The following is a 23,188-nucleotide window of genomic DNA, read 5'->3' as shown; positions in this document are numbered from 1 at the left end:
GATTATATAGCAGTGTAGGGTCATATAATCCAGTTCAAAGTGGATAATTGGGATTCAGGAAATGGATTACATGGCAGCAGAGGCGGCCCTAGGTAATTTTCAATGGTAAGCAAACAGTATTTTGGCGCCCCCCCCCCCCCAACCAATCTTTGATATATATTTTCTGTTCGTCGTGGGAGTTCTGTGTGCCATATTTGGTTCAATTCCATCATTGGTGGAGTTCAGAATGCTCTTTGATTGTAGGTGAACTATACATCCCAGTAACTACACTTTACGCACTTGCTCCCTTGCCTGGCCTGCTTTGGGTCCGGAGGCATGCCTGAAGACCCCGGCGTGTGCACCAAAAGTCACCTCTTCTCCTGACTTTCTCCTCAGCCATTGCGACCGAGAGAGAGAGAGAGAGAGAGACAGAGGTGGAGATGCCCACCTTTCCTGAAGGTAGGCGCAAAAACAAAGGAGGGAGCAGAGGTGGGAGATACCTCCAGCCAGAGGGGCTCTCTCTCTCTCTCTCTCTCTTGGTCCCAATGGCTGAAGAGAAAGTCAGGAGAAGAGGCGACTTTTGGTGCGCACACTGGGGTCTTCAGACACACCTCTAGACCTGAAGCGGGCCAGGTGCGGCGGCGAGTGGAGCGCCGGGGGATTGGGAAAAGGAGGCGGTCATGGCGAAGGGATCTAAAGCAGAGAACGATTGAGCGCCGGCTCTGCTCGCGTACCCGGTGGCCGGGTGGAGCAGGAACGAGAGGGGCGAGGCGAGGCTCAAGGGCCCAACCCCTTTGGGAAGAGGATCGCCCGGCAGCGAGGCAAGAAAGCCGAGGCTCCCCCCGGACTGCTAGGGCTGTTGTGAGCTGAGGGGGCGCTCCTCAAGTGGCAGTCAAGGGGCACTTACAGAGGCGCCTCTGCGCCCCTGGCAAAACAAAAAGTGTTCTGAGACCGCTTACTTCGCGTAATGGACGAGCCACCCCTGCATGGCAGTGTAGATCCAGCCTATATGACATGACTAGCTCTGTTTCATAGCCTACTAAAATTTCCCTCTGTAGAAGACTTTCTACACACATCCTGACTACGGCAAAATATTTTGATTCTTCAAAGACTTTAGATTAATGAGAATGGATCATATTTTATTTTTTGTGCATGGAGAGACATGCAAATATGTGTTCCATATAGACAATGGGATAAATCAGTATACGCTTTCCACCGCACCAGACCCAGCCATCAGCAGATCTTTATGCAATGCCAAAGTTAATAACCAGAAAAGTGACCAAAAAATGATGAGAACAGCAAAATTCTTCAGCTGGAGAAAAGGTTGACTCTGCCAAGCCCTGATACTTGGGTTCAATGAGTCAGAGGTTTACATAGGAACAATTTCGGAATCATGAAAGCTCCTGCCTTCAATAAAGGTCTTGAACTAATGAGAATAAGGGTGAAACTTTGAGGTCGGTTTGGATCTGACACATGTTCTCCAAGCCACTTGTGTTGCTGCAACAGTTGCTATACTGAAATACTTTCCCAAAGATTTCCAAGAGGTAATGTTCTTTTTGAACTCATCTGAAATCCCATTAGGGGAGTGAATTTTTTCATGAACTTGGCTTGCAGATCAGCAGACAGGAGTTTCATGGTGTTGAAAGAATGATCTGTTAAATAACACGGAAGACTTTGAAAAAGCGGAAATGGTTTCTTCTGAAATATTATATCCCCTTTAATCATTTGACTGGCTGAACTCTAGCCAAAACTACTCTCTTCTCATTGTAGAATGCTTCATTTCTACATATATCACCACCACTTTGGTAATTTTTTTTAAAAAAATTGATATTACATATACTAAACATTCAAATGTGAGTAGATCAATAGGCACTGCTCCGGAAGGAAGATAATGGCACTCCATGCAGTCATGCTGGTCACATGACCTTGGAGATGTCTATGGACAATGCTGGCTCTTCAGCTTAGAAATGGAGATGAGCACCAACCCCCCAGAGTCAGACACTACTGGACTTAATGTCAGGGGACAACCTTTACCTATCTATAAAAATGTAATGTTAGTTCATGCTACCATCAGAACTCAATAACCACTGGGGGAATTGACATCAAATTTGGACACAAGACACCTAACAGTCCAATTTATGTCCTCCACTAAAAAAAAAATTGATTTTGTCATTTGGGAATTGTTGTTGCTGGGATTTATAGCTTACCTACAATCAAAGAGCATTCTCAACTCCACTAATGATGGAATTGGGCCAAACTTAGCACACAGGGCTCCCATGACCAACAGAAAAAACTGAAAGGGTTTGGTGGACATTACCTTGAGTTTGGGAGTTGTAGTTCACCCACATCCAGAGAGCACTGTGGACTCAAACAATGATGGATCTGGACCAAACTTGGCACGAATATTCCATATGCCCAAATATGAACACAGATGGAGTTAAGAGAAATAGACCTTGACATTTGGGAGTTGTAGTTGCTGGGATTTATAGTTCACCTACAATCAAAGAGCATTCTGAACACCAATGATGGAATTCAACCAAACATGCCATATAGGACTTCCATGACCAACAGAACACACTGGAAGGGTTTGGTGGGCATTGACCTTGAGTTTGGGAGTTGTAGCTCACCTACATCCAGAGAGCACTGTGGACTCAAACGATGATGGATCTGGACCAAACTTGACACAAAAATTCCATATGCCTAAATATGAACACAGATGGAGTTTGGAGGAAATAGACTTTGACATTTGGGATTTGTAGTTACTGGGATTTATAGTTCACTACAATTAAAGAGCATTCTGAAACCCACAAACGACAGAAATGGGGCAAACTTCCTACACAGAACCCCCATGACCAACAGAAAATACTTAAGGCCATCCAGTCCAACTCCCTTCACCAGGACAAGAAAATGTAATCAGAGCCCTCCTGACAAAGAGCCATCCAGTCATAAATATAAATAGATAGACATGATTCTCTCTCTCACACACACACACAGATATAGTATCATAGATTTGAAACGAAGGACTATGATATGTTGCATATTCCAGAGTAGGCAAACCAGACACTCTCCACATCAACACTGACAAAGCAACAACAAGAAATACTATTTACTCACAAGCAGAAAGGAATTACATATATTAGAAACCAACACTTTCTCATTACTTTATTTTCCAGATCACCAGACTGGGCCACAGCAACGTGTGGCAGGAGACAGCTAGTACTATATATAAATACTTGTGTATAAGTTTACCTCATTTGTAAGTTGAGGGTACGTTTTGAACCCAAAATTATGGATTTTGATGTAATCCATGTATAAATTGAGGGTCATCCCAAGGAGAGGGGAACATGCCAGTAATGCCCCAGGAGTGCACCATCACCCTCATTTTCCACCCCAAAATTAAAAAATGAGAAACACTATTACAAGATACAAGTTACCTTTGAAAAGGATCAAACAAACAAATGCTGCATTACAGAAACAAATAAAAATTTATTAGATTTCAGATAATATAAATAGTGGAGATTCCCATTTGGATTGACAGCACCAAAAAAATCTTAAGGAAGCACCAAATGATGTTAACTGCAGAACACATTTTAGTCAATGATTCTTACTCAGAGCAAACAAAAGTGGGCAAGTCTGCATAAGAAAATGTTATGACCCATATAAATGTTGCAAAAAATACAAATTTATATATTTTCTTCTATTTTTCAAAATGATTTTTTTTGCTAATTGTGGGGTGTAAGGACAATGAATGGAATCAAAGTCATATAATAAACACAAAGATATTGCTCATGTATTTCAAGATATTTTGCAGACATAAGGAATTTAAACCTTTCTTGTTGGATGAGAGCTGATTCCTGAAATGCCAGTTCCTATTGTTCTACGAGGGGTATTTTTTAAGTAAGGTCCGTTTTGTTGTAGACACTAGTGGTTCGTGCGCATACTGCAACGAGCACATGCGTCGTGTCCCGGCATGCCCCGGGAACAACTGTGCTCAGTTTCCGCTTTGTAGCTAACCTGTACGGTTCTGTTCTGTGCTTAAAAAATGTTTAAGACTATCAACTCACCCGCCGCATGTGAGGTTCACTCAGTGATACGTTTTTTGTCAGCAAGGAACTTGCCTGCTGCAGAAATTCATCGACAGATTTGTGAAGTGTACAGTGATACTGTTATGAGTGAAAGCAAAGTGCGTAAGTGGGTACGACAATTCAAAGATGGCCGTGACAACGTCCATGATGAGGACTGCTCCGGTCGCCCTTCTTTGATTACAGACGATTTGGTGGCTTCAGTTGAAACAAGGATTCGTGAAGGGGGTATGTTAAAATTGGTTCAGAGGTATGATAAGTGTTTGAACAAACTTGCCAACTATGTCGAAAAATAGAGTGAAGTATGTACTTTCTGAAAATAAATTTACTTTTTTGAAATAAACTTTCGTTGTGTACTTATGTTCAAACGGACTTTACTTTAAAAATACCCCTCGTATTAGTGTGGAATCAGCATTTCACACTCAATGCTATATATACGCATTTCTAAATGTATATATAGCATCTAATGGTCAAAATTCTATTATTAGTCATAGGATTTTTATTTAAGAGGTTGATTCATCATTCAAAAATGATTCAATGATTCTCATCTAATTGGGACTAATTGGTATAGGATTCCAGACAATGAAAGAACTTTGGGCTGCTCTGAACTTTGCAAAATAATTTCAAACTGTTTTGAATATCTACTACAATGCAAAAAAACAATGGAAAGAAAAAGATTTCATAGGTGTATTATGCTGCTATAGTTCTGGAATCTAACATGGTAGTACCTTAGGTATAAATGCAAACAACATTGTTTTGGTATAATCCGCCACTTGAGTAACACTGATGGCAAAACACCTTTTTATACTTAGCCGTAAAGCATAAAACAAGGACATTTAAATAAGATCACTCATATGAAAACAACAAATACAAAGGATCTTATTATCTCTCAAAGGCTGACAAAGAGAAAGGGCACCCTGAAGTTTTTGTCTCCCTTCCTCCCCAATATTTGTTATAAGCTACAGAGCTAACTAAAACAGTTCAGATTTATTTATTGGCAAAAAGGCCTCAAGTACATTTCAATTGCTATAATCAATTACAGTATTCATTTCCGTTGGGCGTTCACAGATTCTGACACTGGTATGTAGCTGCAGGAGAGCAGCAATAAGTCATCAAGGACTTTCATCTCCTGCATGTGGTTCTGTGAAATGACTGGGAACTGAACCAGAACATCAGAAAAAAATGTAATAAATATTTTGGGCACAATCCATGGTGGACTTCTTGTGCCCGTGCACCAAGAAAATGCTCCCATGCATTAATCCCCTTGCAGTGTTCCCAACAGATTCAAAGTGGTTCACACCAGACAATATCCCAGTAGAAGATGCCCAGAATGGTTATTTAACAATGGAAACTGAGGTAAACAAAGAAACAAGGTCCTCTCTCATGCTCAACTAATAGCTTTGCTATGTTTTTCAGATGTTCCTCTTCCAGGCAGCTCTTCAACAGCATCTCCAAGTATCAGCTTCCCCTTGCAATAGTAGAGGGGGAGAATGTGCTCCTTGTTCCTTGAGAGCCATTTCTATCCACACATCCGAAGGATAGGATTCCCACCTGAAAACAGCTCAGTGGGTCACATCAGAATACTGAAAAGGATGTTTGAGGCACCACACCTATCTGAGCAGTTTTTGACTACACTTTTGTATCTGAGCTCATTGATTAATGAAGAATTAAGTTTCAGAGGAAACGGCAGTTATTCTTGACCCCTGTGTTCGGGCACAGCCCCAAGTTAGGAGTCACAGCTCATTTTGTTCTCTTCATATTTTAGACGAGTTCTTACAAATTTGAATTGATGCAAGACCTGCAGCACTGTTTCCCATAGAAACTATGATTGCAAACACCATGCTGGGGGACCAAGTGACACCAGTTAAAGTAATCCTTACAGAAGGCATCTGGCAAAAAAACAAAACAAAACAAAACAGTTACTATTCATTCCAATACTAGCATTGTTTGAAAAAACAAGAACATGGAAATTTCCTTGGTGAGCACACACACACTGTGGATCTTATCACATTGGGATATACCATATATACTCGACTATAAGCTGAGTTTTTCAGCCTTTTTTCAGGCTGAAAAACCTCCCCTCGGCTTATATTCAAGTCAGGGTCCTGGCGGGAGTGTGTGGGGCTGAAAGAAGAGCCCTTACCCCATGTCTTCCCACCAGGATCCTCACCTCTCCTCCTCCCTTGCTCCCTGCGCGTCTTTTCCTCCTCCGGGCCTGCAGGAGAGCAAGGCCATAGACAAGCCCCACAGCCACAGCTCCCTCCTCCGCTAAGGAAACCTCACATGGAATGAGGGAGGAGGAGGGAAAAGCAAGCCTTCCTTGGCAGCCTTGGCGGCGGCAGAGGAAGAGGAAACCCCTGCGGCAGGCTTTTCTGTAAGCTTGCTCTCTTTCTTCCTTGTCCCATGCGCAGCCACGGTGGTGGGGGCAGCAGCGGGAGGAAGCAAAAAAGCCACGCATGGGGCAAGGGGGGAGGCGAAAGTGCAAGCTGCTCCCTTTCCTCTCTTGCCGTGCGTGCACCTTCTTAGGCGGCGGAGGCAGGAAAGATGTGTGAGGGAGAAGGGAAAGGTGCTCGCCTTTCTCTCCTCCTATGCCCCGTCTGCACCTTCCTCGGCAGTGGCAGTAAAGGAGAGAAAGGTGCGCACCTTTCCCATCCCCTCTCGCCCCATGCGCGGCTTTTCTGCTTCCTCCCGCCGCTGCCCCCGCCACCGCGGCCGTGCATGGGACAAGGGAGAAGGAGAGCAAGCCTGCAGAAAAGCCTGCCGCAGGGGCTCCCCCCTCCTCTGCCACCACTGAGGAAAGCTCGTGCTCCACGAGGGGGGGGGGGGGAGGGAATGACAGAAAGACTGGGTGGCCATCTGTCAAATTGACCAGTAGCGGCTGCATTTCTCACCCTTGGCTTATACTTGAGTTAATAAGATTTCCCAGTTTTTTTGTGGTAAAATTAGGTGCCTCGGCTTATATTCGGGTCGGCTTATACTCGAGTATATACGGTAATCCATTTATTTCAGTATGCATCCCATACTTTTTAAAGGACTGAGTGTATACTGTATTGGATGGGAAGTATACTCTTCTCATCACACCTGATTGTTACAATTCTTATGATTGGAAAATGCTGCCCTTTGACTCATCACACTATGGAAGTTTGGCTCATCCCAATCCATTCAAAACACCCCCTACATCGCTCTATGACCTTTAAAAAAGCATTGTTGATGATGAGATGCATACAGATCTTCCTATCACACACAAAACAGTGCTTCAGCAATGGAAGAATTCATAGAATTTCAAAAAACACAATTAGAATTCATTCTGCAAATAATCTGTTTCTTCGATGCTTTGCTGACCGATTCCGACGGACTAGTGATGGGATGGGGCAAACATTATGTGATGGGACCCATTCGAAATCATTCTCAGAAATGGAGTCTTTTCTAATGTGATAAGGTCCTTTGTGTTGGTCAAATATGTAGTCTTCTCACCAGTTCCCCATAGAGTTGTTCATTACAGTGCTCATAGGCTTGGAACCAGCGGATCACTTAACAATTCCTTCCCTCTTTTTTCCTACCATTTATTTTTAAATGGCTCATATGAACTTTAAAAGTAAAAGGAAAGATTTGAATCATGGAGGAGGGCAGGGCAAGGTAAATTATTAAATTATCATTGGACAATTATTAATTCTCCACTGGTGGAACAGGAATGCTGGATGCAAAACTAATGGGGATTCTGGATGTGTATGTGCTTCTCTGCATTTAAATGCACACTTTCTCTGCATTCTAAATCATGCTGCTGCAGAAAACATTAAGAAAGCCATAACTGAGAATATTTTATTTTTGACATTTTTATTTTCGAATTTCACAAGGCAGTTTGTTTTGGTGTACTCGTACACACATCAGGCATGTAGTACAATATTTGTAAATCCAGGATGTAAATCCAGGATGTAAATATGACAACTTCTGAAAGGGCCTTCAATGTTTTGAAATATGTTCTTCACAGCTGACAGTTCAATACTAAACAGTAACTCTAATTAATAATAATAATAATAATAAAATAATAATAATAATAATAATAGACTTTATTTATATTCCACCCCCCTCCCCAAAGAGACTTAGGGCGACCACCACACAAGAATGACTGCAAGAGTGTTGGGGGGACCCACGAACCCATCATTTGTCTACTACTGAGTTCAGTCCTTCCAATGCTTGCTTCCAAGGCAGATAGGCTGACCTTTCAAGGATAGATGCCATGCCTTACTCTTTCCAAGGGTTGCCTATCAATGTTGAGGAGCAGAGAAGAAGCCATGTTACTTAGGGAGAGAGATGCTACCTTCAACCACTCACAGGCCAAGCAGAATTTATTTTGTTACTCAGCAGAAAAAAATATACTTTCTGTTATATGCTTAGCACAATATGAGTTTGAGCAAATGTGAGCAAAATCAAGATGTGTCTCTGTGTTGTCCTTGACTCAGCTGGGTTGACATTTAAAAATCAAAATGGGCATTGTCTAAGTTGAGCACCTTTAGCTGAGTATTGGCAATACCCCCAACATCAACCAGTCTCAACTAATCTGTTCAGTTAGTATTGCCTGGGGTCACAGCTTGAAAAGCAAAGTTAGAAATCTGCAAAGAAGAAGAAACATACCTTGTTTTTCAGGAGGGGCACAAAAATTGGTGTTACAAGCTTGGGTGGCAACTGGCTTCTGATGCATGAGACATCCAGTGGCAGATCTCCCATTTGCGAGGCACTGAACAGACCGCACTTGCATGCCACCTCCACAGGTTGTTGAACACTGGAGAGCAAAGAAGACTTAAGGAATTAATGTAAGGATACTGTTTATAGCAGGCAAGTCTTCTAAAAGTATGGCTATGTAAGTGAAGGAGTTAATGGCAAGACTACAATTCTTGCTAGTTTTAGTTATGCCTCTGTAACAGAGAGATCAGTGTAGGCAACTTCCTACTCTTTTTGAATCATGTCAAATACTCAGTACACTGGGTTGTTGTAGGTTTTCCGGACTATATGGCCATGTTCTAGAGGCATTTTCTCCTGACGTTTCTCCTGCATTTATTTATGGCAAGCAATCTCAGAGGTAGTGAGGTCTGTTGGAAGTGGAAGTATTTCCACAGATATATAAACCCATTTTCCCACTTCCAACAGACCTCACTACCTCTGAGGATGCTTGCCATAGATGCAGGTGAAACGTCAGGAGAAAATGCCTCTAGAACATGGCCATATAGCCCGGAAAACCTACAACAACCCAGTGATTCTGGCCATGAAAGCCTTCGACAATACTCAGTACACTATTTATGCCCTATCTTGTGGTCAAGATCCTTCTGAGAGAACCACTCAAAAGGAAATTGTTTTCAGCAGTGATTCCCATCAAGGCAAGTATATTGCTTGCATACTCAGTCAGGTTTACAGTTTCCTACAGCTTCACATCACAGGAAGCAATTTTCTCCTGAATTGCCTTTGTGAGTTGTCCCAGGTCATGTCAACCCTGGGTAATTCTCACAGTGGAGGAGTTTTTAACCGATGGTTTATTCTCTCTTTCTTAAAAGTATTTTTTTAAAATAGCATTATCAAATTATAATGCTGGAGGTAAGGCTGACTAGGGCCAATTCAGATGCCACCTACTTAAGAAATTATGCACTCATCTTTCACATATGTTTAAAAAGAAATAATGAAACTGGATAAAATCTTGCCAAGACATGATGGAGGATGGGGAAGAGGATGGGGAGAAAAGGGGGGAAAAAAGAGAGAATTGTTTTATATAAATGTACATGGGCCCTGAAAGCCTTAATAGCACTTTGGGTGAATCTATAGCAGGCACGGGGAAACCCCGGCCCGCGGGCTGGACATGGCCCTTTGGGCACTTCATCCCAGCCCCGATCTGCTTCATCCTCTCCTTCCAGATGTGGACACAGTGGCCACAAACTGAGAGGAGGGTCAAGGCAGAGACCACAGCTCTGCCAAGCACTCTATGGAGAGCACTCGGCAGTAGCATGTTTCTCTCCATTATCTGGGCCCGAGGAAGGTGGGATGCTGCCTTCCTGGGACCCAGAGAGCAGCCTGGGAGAAAAACATTCCACCGTCACTTGGCAATGACATGTTTTCCCCTCTTCAGGACCCAGGAAAGGCAGGTCAATGACTTCCCAGGGCCCAGAAGAGCGAGGGAGAGAAGCGGCAGTGACATGTTTGTCTCCCTGAAAACAGACCCGCCTCTTCCGGCCCCCGCCCCACCCTTCTGTCCTGGCTCTGCCTCTTCTAGCCCTGGCTCTGCCCCTTCTACACCTGCCCTTGCCCCTTCCGGCACCAGCCTCTACCCCTTCCGATTCACAAGCCCGTCCCTTCTGGCCTCATCCACACTCCCTCCCAACCTAGCCCTTGTAGCCTAGCCCACAAGGTGGCTCCAGGGCAAAGAAAAAAAAAAGAAAGAAAGAAAGAAAAGAAAAGAAAAAAAAGGGGAAAAAAAAGCCCATTCCTGATCTATACTGTAGAATTGATTCAGCCTGATGCCTCTTTAACTGCCTTGGTTCTAATGCTGTGCAACTGGGTTAATTCTGCAGTGCAGATACATTCTTTGTCTGCATTGAACAGATTAAGTATCAGGAAAAAAACATGAGAGGGAAATGTAGCAAACACTTCTAATCTCTCTATATATAAATGCTCTGTGCATAATGAGTACCTTAAAAACAAAAGAACCAATGAACGAAATCACACCAAATTTGGCAACAAAATGTCTCACAACACAACAAATGACCATCACTCAAAAATTATGATTTTGTCATTTGGGAGTTGTAGGTGCCGGGATTTATAGTTCACCTATAATCAAAGAGCATTCTGGACTCCACCAATGATGGAATTGAACCAAACTTGGCACACAGGACTCCTTTGACCAACAGAACACACTAGAAGGGTTTGGTGGGCATTGACCTTGAGTTTTGGAGTTGCCTCCAGAAAGCACTGTGGACTCAAACAATGATGAATCTGGACCAAACTTGACATGAATACGCCATATGCCCAAATGTGAACACAGATGGAGTTTGGGGAAAATAGACAATAGGCAAGACATTTGGGAGATGTCGTTACTGGGATTTATATTTCACCTACAATCAAGGAGCATTCTGAAACCCACCAATGAAAGAATTGGGGCAAACTTCCCACACAGAACCCTCAAGACCAACAGAAAACACTGTGTTTTCTTGTGGTCTTTGGCGACCTTTCTGACACCCCCTCGCAACTCCCCCACCCAGGAGTCCTAAACCCCAGCTTGAGAAACGCTGCCTTAAGGCCATCCAGTCTAACTCCCTTCACCAGACCAAGAAAACATAATCAAAGCCCTCCTGACAACAGGCCATCCAGCCATTCACACACATATATGTATATGATAGATGCAGTATCAAATATTTGAAAAGGACCCCTAAAGAAGGACAATGATATGTTGCCTGTTCCAGAGGAGGCAAACCAGACACTCTCCACATCAACACTGGCAAAGAAACAGCAAGAAATACTGTTGACCCACAAACAGAAAGAAATTACATATATTAGAAACCAACACTTTCTCATTACTTTATTTTCGAGATCACCAGACTGGGCCACAGCAATGCGTGGCAGGGGACAGCTAGTTAATGATACAGAAATAGTGCCATTTCGATAGTGTGTAGTTGGGAAGATTGAATAAAATATGACAATTCCAGCATGCTAGAGTTGAGAGTTACTGAAAACTAAGTGTGAACTGAAATCTGGAAGATCCATTGGGTGAAAAAGTGTGGATAGGGTGAGGACTTGACACTGTCTCCAATGAGGCAGATCTTCTAGGCTTATTTTGCTGAAAGGGTTCAAGTAATTCTTCAGCCATACACTATTGACCATCCCTGCTGATAGCCATAGAAACATGTCAGGTGTGTTTTTTTTACTGGGTATTTGCATCTCTCTGTTTATCTGCTAGCGTATATTCCCTAAACTGGGTTTTGTTTTGTTTTGTTTTTGGGATGCACTCTTGGGGATGTATGCAATAACCCATGATACACATCCATACCCACATATACATTTATTCTCTCTTTCTCTCTTATTTATACTGTTATATTCCCTCATTCAAGTGTTTTAGCTTCAGAAGAATTATTCCAATGCAATATAATATATTTAAGCAACCAGCTCAGAGTCAGATGATCAAATGGTGCAGCCATTCCAAGAATATTTTTTTTGTGGGCAGCAAGCCATTGTATCTTTAAAATCCTCTCAAGTAGCATGGCTGACAGTGTGAAAATGCTTCCATGCAACTGATTACCAACAACATGTTAATATGTAATCTAAAACTGTGCTAAGTACTAGGAACTTGTTGGTTACTATCTCATGAACACATAGAGTCTCCCAGAGATAACTGTCAGCAACAGAATGATGTTTAACAGCTGTTTGCAGAACATGAACTGATCCATATTAATTTAATCTAATAGCCTTCTACCTTCAAAGTGATCTCACGGAAACATCATTGAATTCATTAGGCATCTTAATAAGCAAAGATTCATCAAAAGTACTTTGTGAAATCAACAATACCTTCTCTTTAATTACATTCTGATTAATCTTCTTTCCTTCATAACCATGGCCTTCATATTGTTTATGCACGAGATTAATACAATGGATGCACTTGTTGATACCATCCTTGAATGGGGCTTGTATACATAAAGCTTAGTATTTGTTAGTAATTTAAATCTAATTTCTAGTCCCAATCAGAATAGACCCATAGCCAAATGTATACACTCACTGAATGTCACTGTGACTGGTAGTCAAAGTCCTTATGCATAATTTTGCCAATTATTAAGGTTACTATGCAATATAGATTTCCATATTTCCCTCTATACTGTCAAAGCTGGGAGGACAATTTATCGTCTACCCAAACATACTTGGATTAGAATTCCTATGCAAATATAGGGAAAGCTACTTGTTTTGTACTGTATTCCCAGAAGTTTTCAGCAAGCATGCCCAGAGATCACAGTGGCAGGGAAATCCTGATAGTTCAAAAATGTGTTTTATAAATTCTGTTTTCATGATTCTTAGGCATTGCCTATATAGAAAGGGCAGACAGGACTTTCAAACTACAGAGTCTGGAAGGCCACCATCTGATCATCTACTATAAACTGAGGTGCACAGGGCTAAGAGATTGCGGACTAGCTAAGGTCACCTAATAGATCCATACCAGGGGTGATTAAGAATATTAAAAAGAGCTTTCCATATCAAATCAATAATCTATGAAATTCTGCACGCAATTTGTAAAAAGAGCCAAACATATACTTTCAACACATGACAAAGGATTGTACTGGGTGGCCCTTGGGGTATCTTCCAACTCTATGATTCTATGGGACATGAGTAGAGCAAAACCTCTCCCATTCTGTCACCAATATCAGGTATAGTACCTTGTCATATCTATCTATCTATCTATCTATCTATCTATCTATCTATCTATCTATCTCACAATGTAATGTTCGTTTGTGGGATTAGCATAACTCAAAAGCTACTGGATGAATTGCTGGCAAATTTGGCCACAAGACACCTACTAATCCAAGGAGTAACCATCACTCAAAAATGGTTTTGTCATCTGGGAATTAGTTGCTGGGATTTAGTTGCTGGGATTTATAGTTTACTTACAATCAAAGAGCATTCTGAGCTCCACCAACAATGGGATTGAACCAAACTTGGCACACAGAACACCCATGACCAACAGAAAACACCAGAAGGTTGTTGTGGGCATTGACCTTGAGTTTTGGACTCAAACAATGATGGATCTGGACCAAACTTGGCACGAATATTCCATATGCCCAAATATGAAAACAGATGGAGTTTGGGGGAAATAGACCTTGACATTTGGGAGTTGTACTTACTGGGATTTATAGTTCATCTACAATCAAAGAGCATTCTGAACACCACCAATGACAGAATTGGTGCAAACTTCCCACACGGAACCCCCATGACCAACAGAAAATACTTAAGGCCATCCAGTCTAACTCCCTTCACCAGGACAAGAAAATGTAATCAAAACCCTCCTGACAAAGAGCCATCCAGCCATAGATATAGATAGATTATATATTATTCACACACACAGAGATATAGTATCATAGATTTGAAAGGGACTCCTAAAGAAGGACAATGATATGTTGCATGTTCAGAGTGGGCAAACCAGACAATCTCCACATCAACACTGACAAAGAAACAGCAAGAAATACTATTTACCCACAAGCATAAAGAAATTACATATATTAGAAACCAACACTTTCTCATTACTTTATTTTCCAGATCATCAGACTTTGACACGGCAACATATGGCGGGGACGGCTAGTCTATGTAAATAAAGATGTAATGTTCATTTGTGGGATTAACAGAACTCAAAAACCACTGGGGGCAGGCCCGTAGCCAGGATTTCGTTTTGGGGGGGGAGGGGTAAAAATTTTTCGGGGGGGGGGGTTTCGGGGGGTTGAGTTTCGGGGGGGGGGGCTGAGTCTGAGTGAAAGAGGGTCTAGCCTAGCAAACCTTTTGTATCATTACCCCAATAGCCCCATGCATATGGGATATATTGAGTATGGTGATCAGATCATGATATGAATAAACATAACAGCTTAAATAATGCACCAGTAAGGCCTTTTCGCAAACCACCATGAGAATTTCGAGGGGGGGGGGGGCTGAAGCCCCTCAAGCCCCCCCCCCCCCGGCTACATGCCTGATTGGGGGAATTGACACCAAATTTGGAGACAATACATGTATCAGGCCAACAAGTGACCATCACTCATAAAAACACTGATAAACACAGTGGAAGAGACTTAAAAAGCAAAAAAAGAAAACACATTACAATGCATGCACAAATATATACACACACATACATACACACACGACACATGGCCACAGCAACACATGGCAGGGGATGTCTAGTTGAATATAAAATTTCAAGTTTAGTCACTATAGCTAATAGCTGTTTGATAAACCTTTCCACCATGAATGTGTCTGCTCCTTTTCAACTCTTAGTTCTCAGCTGAAATTTCAGTAAGTTATTCATCTACTATGCAAACGAATATTTTCTTTTGTCTCACCTGACCCTACTGTTAATCAATTTCTCTGCATAACCTTAAATTCTACTGTTACAAAAGAGGCTATAAAAATCCCAGTTCATAACTCATATTGTTGGGCTCAGTTTTACCAGTCAGATCTCTCCATGAACATTCTGTGACTAAAGGACCAAGCCAGAAGTATAAAGCCAGGGCAAGAGAGAGACTGTTTGAAAGAAGCGTGATGGATGAAGTCTGACAGGAAACATAAAACCATTTCAAAGCAATGTCCCTTACCTGAGACCAAGCAGATGAAAACCAGCTGCCCTGATTTACATGTGAATATGCAGGGTGCCTGGGACATGGATTTAAGAGGCACACTTTTTCCAGCTCTACATTTGGTTTTTGTAGGTGAGAACATTTCCGAGGAGCAAGTTCTCTATACTTCCCAGAAACATACTTTTCTGCACAGTTCAGGGTTCTCCTCTGCATACCCTTTCCACATGTAACAGAGCACTAGAAAATAAATGACATTGGAATGACAATACATTAATTAATCTAACCCATTGTAAGGCTAGCTCAGTATTTACGGATTATTCTTTGCTTCTATCAAACCCTTGCTATCCAGTTAAGCAGCAGCAGCAGCAATGGGATCAATAATCAATAGAGGATGCAAAACAGAGAAAAATGGCAACAAGTGGTTCAATTATTCATACTCTATCTAAAAGTTTACCAGTACTTGTCTTCTCTTTTCAGTCACAATCAGTTTCAGGATACATCCAAAATTAGAAAATTAGAACATCTTACATGTGGTTCCCAAAAAGAGGATGCAGTCTGCGGCCCCTTCCACACTGCCCGTGTCCCAGGATGTGATCTCAGGTTATACTATCCCAGATTATCTGGCAGTGGAGACTCATATAATCCAGTTGTAAGCAGTTAATCTGGGATCAGATCCTGGGATATATGGCATTATAGAAGGGGCCTGAGGGTAATGCAACAGGTAACTCTGTAGCAAAAGGGGTGTGTTGCAATGCCCCTGCCCCCTTCTGCTTGAGTCTTTATAAAATATTGAAGACTGTAAATGTGATGTGCAGGTACAGCTGTTCCAGGACCTCCAATTTTGTTTGCTTTGCATTGAATGTTTGTTGTAGTCCTAATTTCAGGGACTCTGCAGATAGGTGGCTTCTTTTGGCTGCAATCATAGGGCAAGCCACCTGTCAATTATCGTTAGGTTCCCTGGTTTTTGGGTTTTGGAGGGAATAGGAGCCATTTTGGGCCAGTCCACACAGAGAAGCCTTTCATACAGGACATAAAACCAAGAGCTCCTGTAGAAACCTTTGTCTTCTACAGCTTGGCTGGGGAGAAAAGGCCCCATAGCTTGACCAGAGAGATGCAATCTCAGCACAGCTCTTTTGCTGAGGATTTTACAGGTTTACAGCTCCTTTGCTGAGGAAATCCGGTCCCACAGCACTTCAGCCAGCCATCACTGAAACCTGAACTCCTTCCTTTCCCCTGGAAGTCTACAAAGCTCTGCTTGGTAAGGGTTACTCGCGGAAGCCAGAAGCAGTTGGTACTGGGTGTAGGGGCTCCACGCCAACAGGGGCAAAGACAGACTGCCCAGATTAGGGGTTAAGGATTTCCCCATTAGTTAAAATACAGTTATGAAGATAGTGCCTGTTCCCTATGGACAAGTTTGAGAGAGCCAATAGTCTATTAAGAAAGCCTTGAAGTACCTGTTTGATTTCAATAATAAAGAACTTTGTTGAACCTTTAAGCAATCTAAAGACTCTGTTTAAGGAAATCCAAAGGCCTTTAACCTGAGGCAGCCCCGCCATCCCATTGGGCACACAGAATTTATGTCCTGTCTACAGTCTTATGTACAGGCCCAGCGTGCGACAGCACATGTGAGCTGCTTCAGATATTGGCCTGCTCAGCTTCCACATGGACTATTGCATGTCAATGGCAAGATTATGCATAGTTTCACACTAAATGACTATTGTGGATTGGGAGAAAAGGCACCAAACTCAGTCCCATATGTATAACAAATCCTTTCAGGAGACAACCGGTGCTATCGCCAAAAGTATCCTTTGGAATCCCAAAGGTATTCCATCTTTTCTTTCTTGATAATTTTTTGCAGTCATGAATAAGACAAAAGAAACAGCAGGAAAATGGAAATTATTAGCAATCTGTGTTGTTTGATCCTTTGTGACATTCCATATTAAGGTAAAGTGATTGCATAATAAAGCCTCATTTGACAGCACTCACAGTAGACTACAGCCTCATCACAAAGACCCGGCAAAGTGTCCTGTGTGGCCTGGCTTCAGGGAGAAAAGAGAGGGGCAGCAAGATGAATCTGTAGCCCCATGAACAACTCCCCCTAATCGATGTTTTCCCCATCACATGGGAGAAGCTTCACCTTTCCAGAGAGGGTCTGTGCTTGGTCCATTGGAGCCAGCACAACACTGGGAGCCTCCTATTTCCACTATCTTGGCAGCCACCCCTCCACAAAAGTCAACATTGACACTGAAATACAACACCATCTGAGCTCTGTGAGTGCGGTTTTTTCCTGAATGAAGTAGAGAGTGTTTGAGGACTGGGACATCCGTAGAGATACCAAGGTGCTTGCTTATAAAGCTATTGTTCTCCCAACCCTGCTATATGCCTGCGAGATATGGACTATCTACAGATGCCACATGCAACTCCTGGAATGATTCCATCAGCGTTGCCTCCGGAAAATCCTGCAAATCTCTTGGGAAGACAAGCGGACAAATGTCAGCATGCTGGAAGAAGCAAAGATCACCAGCACTGAAGTGATGGTCCTCCATCATAAACTCTGCTGGACCAGCCATGTTGTCCAAATGCCCGACCACCATCTCCCAAAGCAGTTGCTCTACTCCAAACTGAAGAACGGAAAATAGAATGTTGGTGGAAAAGAGATTTAAAGATGGGCTCAAAGCCAACCTTAAAATCTCTGGCATAGACACTAAGAACTGGGAAGCCCTGGTCCATGAGCACTCCAGCTGGAGGTCAGCTGTAACCAGCAGTGCTGCAGAATTTGAAGAGGCACTAATGGAGGGTGAAAGAGAAAAACATGCCAAGAGGAGGGCGCATCAAGCCAACCCTGACCGAGATCGCCTTCCACCTGGAAACCAATGTCCTCACTGCGGGAGAAGATGCAGATCAAAAATAGGGCTACCCGTCACCTACGGACCCACCAGTACACTGATCTTGGAAGACTATTCTACTCAGACAATAAGAAATCACCTAAGTAAGTAAGAGCCTCTTATGTTGTGGGGAAAACCTCTGATGATGCTTTGATCTTGGTTGAGGATGGGGCCTCCGCTGGAAGTCATATGACGTTGTGTGATGGCTGGCGCGGGGCTCCATTCAGAAGACAGGATGAAAGCATCCTAGGGTACTTTCTTAGGTGAGTGTGATGAGGTTCTATGTTTAAAAATAAAGTCTGTGCTAGATTGCAATTGTGTTTCAAGATCTTGCTTTTAGTAAAAATGCAGCAGAAATTTCTGTTTCTTACCTCAGTCCATGCAGATACAAACCACTGTAGCTTCTTATGTTTATGGCATCGCTTCAGGAGGCAAGTTTCTTGCATTTTTGGTCTCAGTTCTGCTACACAGGCACCATCAGGCAAAAGTGGAGCCCAGTGAGACAGGCTGGAGCTTTTGCACACAACCACTCTTTTTCTCCAGCCTTTGCCACATGTCCGAGAGCACTGAGCAAGTGAAAAGGAAGGCAAACATTTGGAAAGTTAATGCATCCCCAAAAGTGGGAGAGGGGACAATTAATTATGTTGACCATACATAAATGTAGAGCTTTAATCAAGAACACCAGTTATAATTTAAGGTACTTTGACAATATTCCAAGTAAGGGGAAAAAACCTTAGTAAATTGTTACTCAGATTCTTCTCAAGTATATCTCAAGTTAAGAACACAAGAAAGCTCCTCTGGATGAGACAAGAGGATCACCCAACCTACCACCAGTCACAGGCTTATGAGAGAGGCCACAAACTTAGCACTAGGGCTAGTTTTTCTCTAAATGTAATTGGTAATGAGATTTGCTCAGAAGTGTAAAAAGTTATATATCTATATCTAAGTATTTGGCCATTGGTCATTGTCCAGGGGATACTAGGGTTGAAGGTCCAAAACTTTCCAAAGATTTGAGAGATACTGTCAATGTCTACTTCCAACATGAATTATGAGAAATTTACTTCCCTATTAGGAATGTCTGGGAAAATGTGAACTACATTTGTCATGGTTCTCAAAAGTGCCAGACAGTGATACAAATACTGATGACGAGATTGGGAGATATATTGGATTCTAGTCTGAAAAAAGCAAAGAAGCAGGGAGACTGCCAGTATAATAATTGATGACAGCAGTGGGAGTGGGATGACAAGTGGGTTAGAGTTAGAATCAATCTATTTTTTGGTATTTTTCTTTTTTTAAAAGCAAATTTAATATTTTTATGAGTGGATCTGAATATACATAGTAGATCCACCTTGCCATTCTACCACATACCTGTAATAATCACATAGTTGCACTGCAGACATGCAAAGGAAAACACGGAAAATGAGATGGAACCTACAGATGTAATACTCATACTTCATGAACATATGTCATCCGGTAGTCGCCATCTGCTTGCCCACAGAAAACCATATTTAATAATCCAGAGCTGCGGACCTTATTTTAGGTCTCATGGTCCACAGGTTGGGAACCACTGTTTAGCATAAATGAAATCTGAACTCTCATTGAAGCTAAAATAACTGAATAACATTACAAGGGAACATGACTTGTTAAAAAAAGATCACAATTTTCCATAGTGAAAGATAGAACAACAACAAAAAAAGACAATAGGAAGGTGATTTGGTTTAAGCAACAATGCCATGGCCCTCTTGCATTTGCAAGATCAAAGTAGGTCTCTTGGAGGACTTTCTTTTACTGGGCTGACATAAACTGAAGCCAATTGATAGTATTGAAAAATGAGTTTGAATTTTATATATATGATGTCTTAAGCTTACTTAGAAGCTAAGGACATTAGTACATCAACAAATGGTTGCAGGTAATGTTACCACTAGGCTTGGGCGATCCAGTTCATTAATTTTGTTATTCGTTATTGATTTGTATTTAAATTAGCTTACGATCCAATATCGAGCCATGCAGGAATAGTGTGAGGAGTAATTAAGAATCGAAACAATTTTTTCCAATTTTAGTAATTATTTCGTAATTATTTCGTGATTATTTTCATATGTCTGGTGCATTGTATATTATATTATATTTTATTATTATATTATATATTATATTACTATATTATTATTATATTATAATTGTATATTATAATATAATATAATATATATAATATATTATAATATAATATAATAATATATAATAATAATATAATATACCATAATATAATATAATAATATTATAATAATATAATATGATACATATAATATAATAAATTATTATATTATATTATATATATTATATTATTATTATAATATATAATATAATAATATAATAATAATATAATATATAATAATATAATATAATATACAATAATAATAATATAATATAGTTGTTGTTTGTTTTATCACACCAACAGTCAACAACAGAGGGAGAGGGAAGCTTCAGAAGTTCCCCCTGTCCCATTTGGAGGTTTTTTTTAGCATATTGCACAATCGCGTCCACCATTATCGAATCGATTCTTAATTTACGAAATTTTGGAAATTTTGAAATTTTGAAATCTTAAATTTCAGAAGTCCTCAGAATTTCAAAACGCTAGCACACCGTAGAAACGAAATGAGTTTAGAATCAATTTTGTTCTTGATTGCCCAAGCCTAGTTACCACAGCTTCTTTAAGACCAACATAGGTAATAATCCTGTGAATTTGTGAAGTGCCAAAAATTTCACAAGTCTTCCTTAACCAGTCACATTGATTAGGAAAATTGGGAGTAGTTTAATACATCTAAGCAGCAGAAGGATGTGATGTAGGGTTTCCTGACATGTACCATGAAGGAAGAATGTTCTACCCAGACAATGGCACTCCACAACTGCAGAACTTTACCATTATTCTATGTATAGGGAATTTATTTATTTTTCCTGTTATTCACTGGTCAATTGACAAGTGCATATCATTGTACTTGTGGGTATATATTAGTTTGGTGTATAATCAGGAACCTATTTACTTAATATGCATTATAACAAGGCATTTGTATCATCAGTGCAGATCTTTACTCTGAGTTAAGGTTTGTTTTGCAGAACATTTGTTTCTATCCAATGAGCAGAATACATATAGATTTTTCTACATCAATTAAACAGAGATCTGACAAGAGATTAGCAGATGTTGACATTTGGTTTGAGATCCCGGGACAAGCCAACTAATAGCACTGAATCTCAAAGTCATGGAGGAATACTTCCACTATTTGAAGAACACATCTGTGAATCTAATTTACCTCCGACCAGGGACCTGTGCTCCAAGCAGGTGGACAGCCTTGGGTGTTGCAAAGCTCCCTCTTGACTGGGGCAGGGAGTCGACAAAGGGAATCTGATACCCATTCTGGCTTGTGTTGAATTTTCTGCATGCAGCGAACATATCGAAACCTTTCCCCTGCTCCACAAGTCAAGCTACATTCACTCCAGTTGCCAATAGACCAGCTACAAAAAGAATCAGAGAGATATTGTACATTTTAGAATATTACAGCTTTGTCTAGGATGATAGGAACATAATTTATTTGCAGGTAACACATTTGTGTTCTAGCTTTTTTCTAAAGCAGGGATTCTCAAAGTGTACTCTGTGGAGCCCTTGGGGCTCCATGATTCCCTCCTTCCCCCTTCCAAGCTTTCCCTTCCCTTTCTTGCTCTTCCCCCTTTCCAACTTTGCTTGCTGCCAAAAGGCCTTTTTCCTCACCATCCTCACCCCAAAAGCCTTTTCCCCTCATGGGGGCCTAACAAGACCATGCTGCGACCCCTCCAGAATTGCCAAACAACCCCTCTGGGGGTTGTGACCCCCAGGATGAGAACAGCTGGCTTAGGCTAATGACTGTGGCATTTGGTTAATGGCCATGGTGAGATTTAATCATGGCTGTCCTGACTCATGGCTCCTGACCTTAATATTCTACATCTCTCTTAATTGATTTTTCTTCAGTTGTAGCCTTGTTTAATTGTAGGATCTCTGTAAAAACCATGTATGCATGATCTGCTTCTATACTATAAGTGGTGCCACTATTTCTAATATTTACATTACTGCATTAAAATAGCCATTCCCCTATTATCCAACAAATGTATAATCTTAAGAACTTCAAGAAATCATTGTGTTGGATCAAAACTTGGCCATGCTTAGATCAGACCCATGGAAATAGATGAGATTTAAACTAATCATAACTAACATGCTCAATTGTTTTGAGTAAGTCAAGCCTGATTAATGTTGAATCCAATTCATCAAACCTTAATTAACAAACTATACTTCAGAATGTAGCAATTGTAATCTGATTGATGTGGAAAATAGTATCATAGTAATGTAGTATACTTTGTTTGTATTAGCCACACCTCTTTCCTCAACCTCTTTATTATATCAAGTCTAAATAAGTATATAATTTGAAATTACAAGGAGAATTTCAAGTTGGTATTCCAAGATTTCCTCATCCATCTGTATTTCTTCAGAGATATTTGTCTGACTTCTGTTTTTCCTTTTGTTACAAGAAGAAGAGAAGGCTCAGAGGGGATATGATAGCCATGTATAAATATGTGAAAGGAAGCCACAGGGAGGAGGGAGCAAGCTTGTTTTCTGCTTCCCTGGAGACTAGGACATGAAACAATGGCTTCAAACTACAAGAAAGGAGATTCCATCTGAACATGAAGAAGAACTTCCTGACTGTGAGAGCCAGGGCTGTAGCCAGAAAAAACATTCGGGAGGGCTTTAAATTTTCGGGGGGGGGGGGGGTGAAAATTTCGCAGGGGGGGTTGAAACCTGCCTCCTAGCTCACGCTGAAGCAAAGAGCACAGCAGGGGGCAGAGCAGCCTTCAATAGCCTGCAGCTCCGCCCTTGTCAACCACCTCCACCAAGTCTGGTCTCCTTAATGAGAGCATTCAACATTCC

At 41.3% G+C, this 23,188-nt stretch overlaps 1 protein-coding gene across 1 annotated transcript in view; it reads right to left on the bottom strand.

The window, feature by feature from the left end:
- Nucleotides 1–3,438: 3,438 nt before the first annotated feature.
- ADAMTS16 (ADAM metallopeptidase with thrombospondin type 1 motif 16) overlaps nucleotides 3,439–23,188 on the bottom strand; it is a 124,493-nt gene continuing 104,743 nt past the window's right edge. The window contains exons 19-23 of the mRNA XM_060772699.2: nucleotides 21,546–21,747; nucleotides 18,615–18,809; nucleotides 15,377–15,595; nucleotides 8,694–8,841; nucleotides 3,439–5,950 (exon numbers count right to left, since the gene is read on the bottom strand). Of these exons, the coding sequence (XP_060628682.2) occupies nucleotides 5,835–5,950; nucleotides 8,694–8,841; nucleotides 15,377–15,595; nucleotides 18,615–18,809; nucleotides 21,546–21,747 (880 nt within the window). The 3' untranslated portion in view covers nucleotides 3,439–5,834. The remainder of the gene's footprint in view (nucleotides 5,951–8,693; nucleotides 8,842–15,376; nucleotides 15,596–18,614; nucleotides 18,810–21,545; nucleotides 21,748–23,188) is intronic.

This window comes from Anolis sagrei, chromosome 4 (genome assembly GCF_037176765.1).
Source record: "Anolis sagrei isolate rAnoSag1 chromosome 4, rAnoSag1.mat, whole genome shotgun sequence".
NCBI classification, from domain to species: Eukaryota; Metazoa; Chordata; class Lepidosauria; order Squamata; family Dactyloidae; genus Anolis; species Anolis sagrei.
This window is presented reverse-complemented; position numbering and strand designations above follow the sequence as displayed.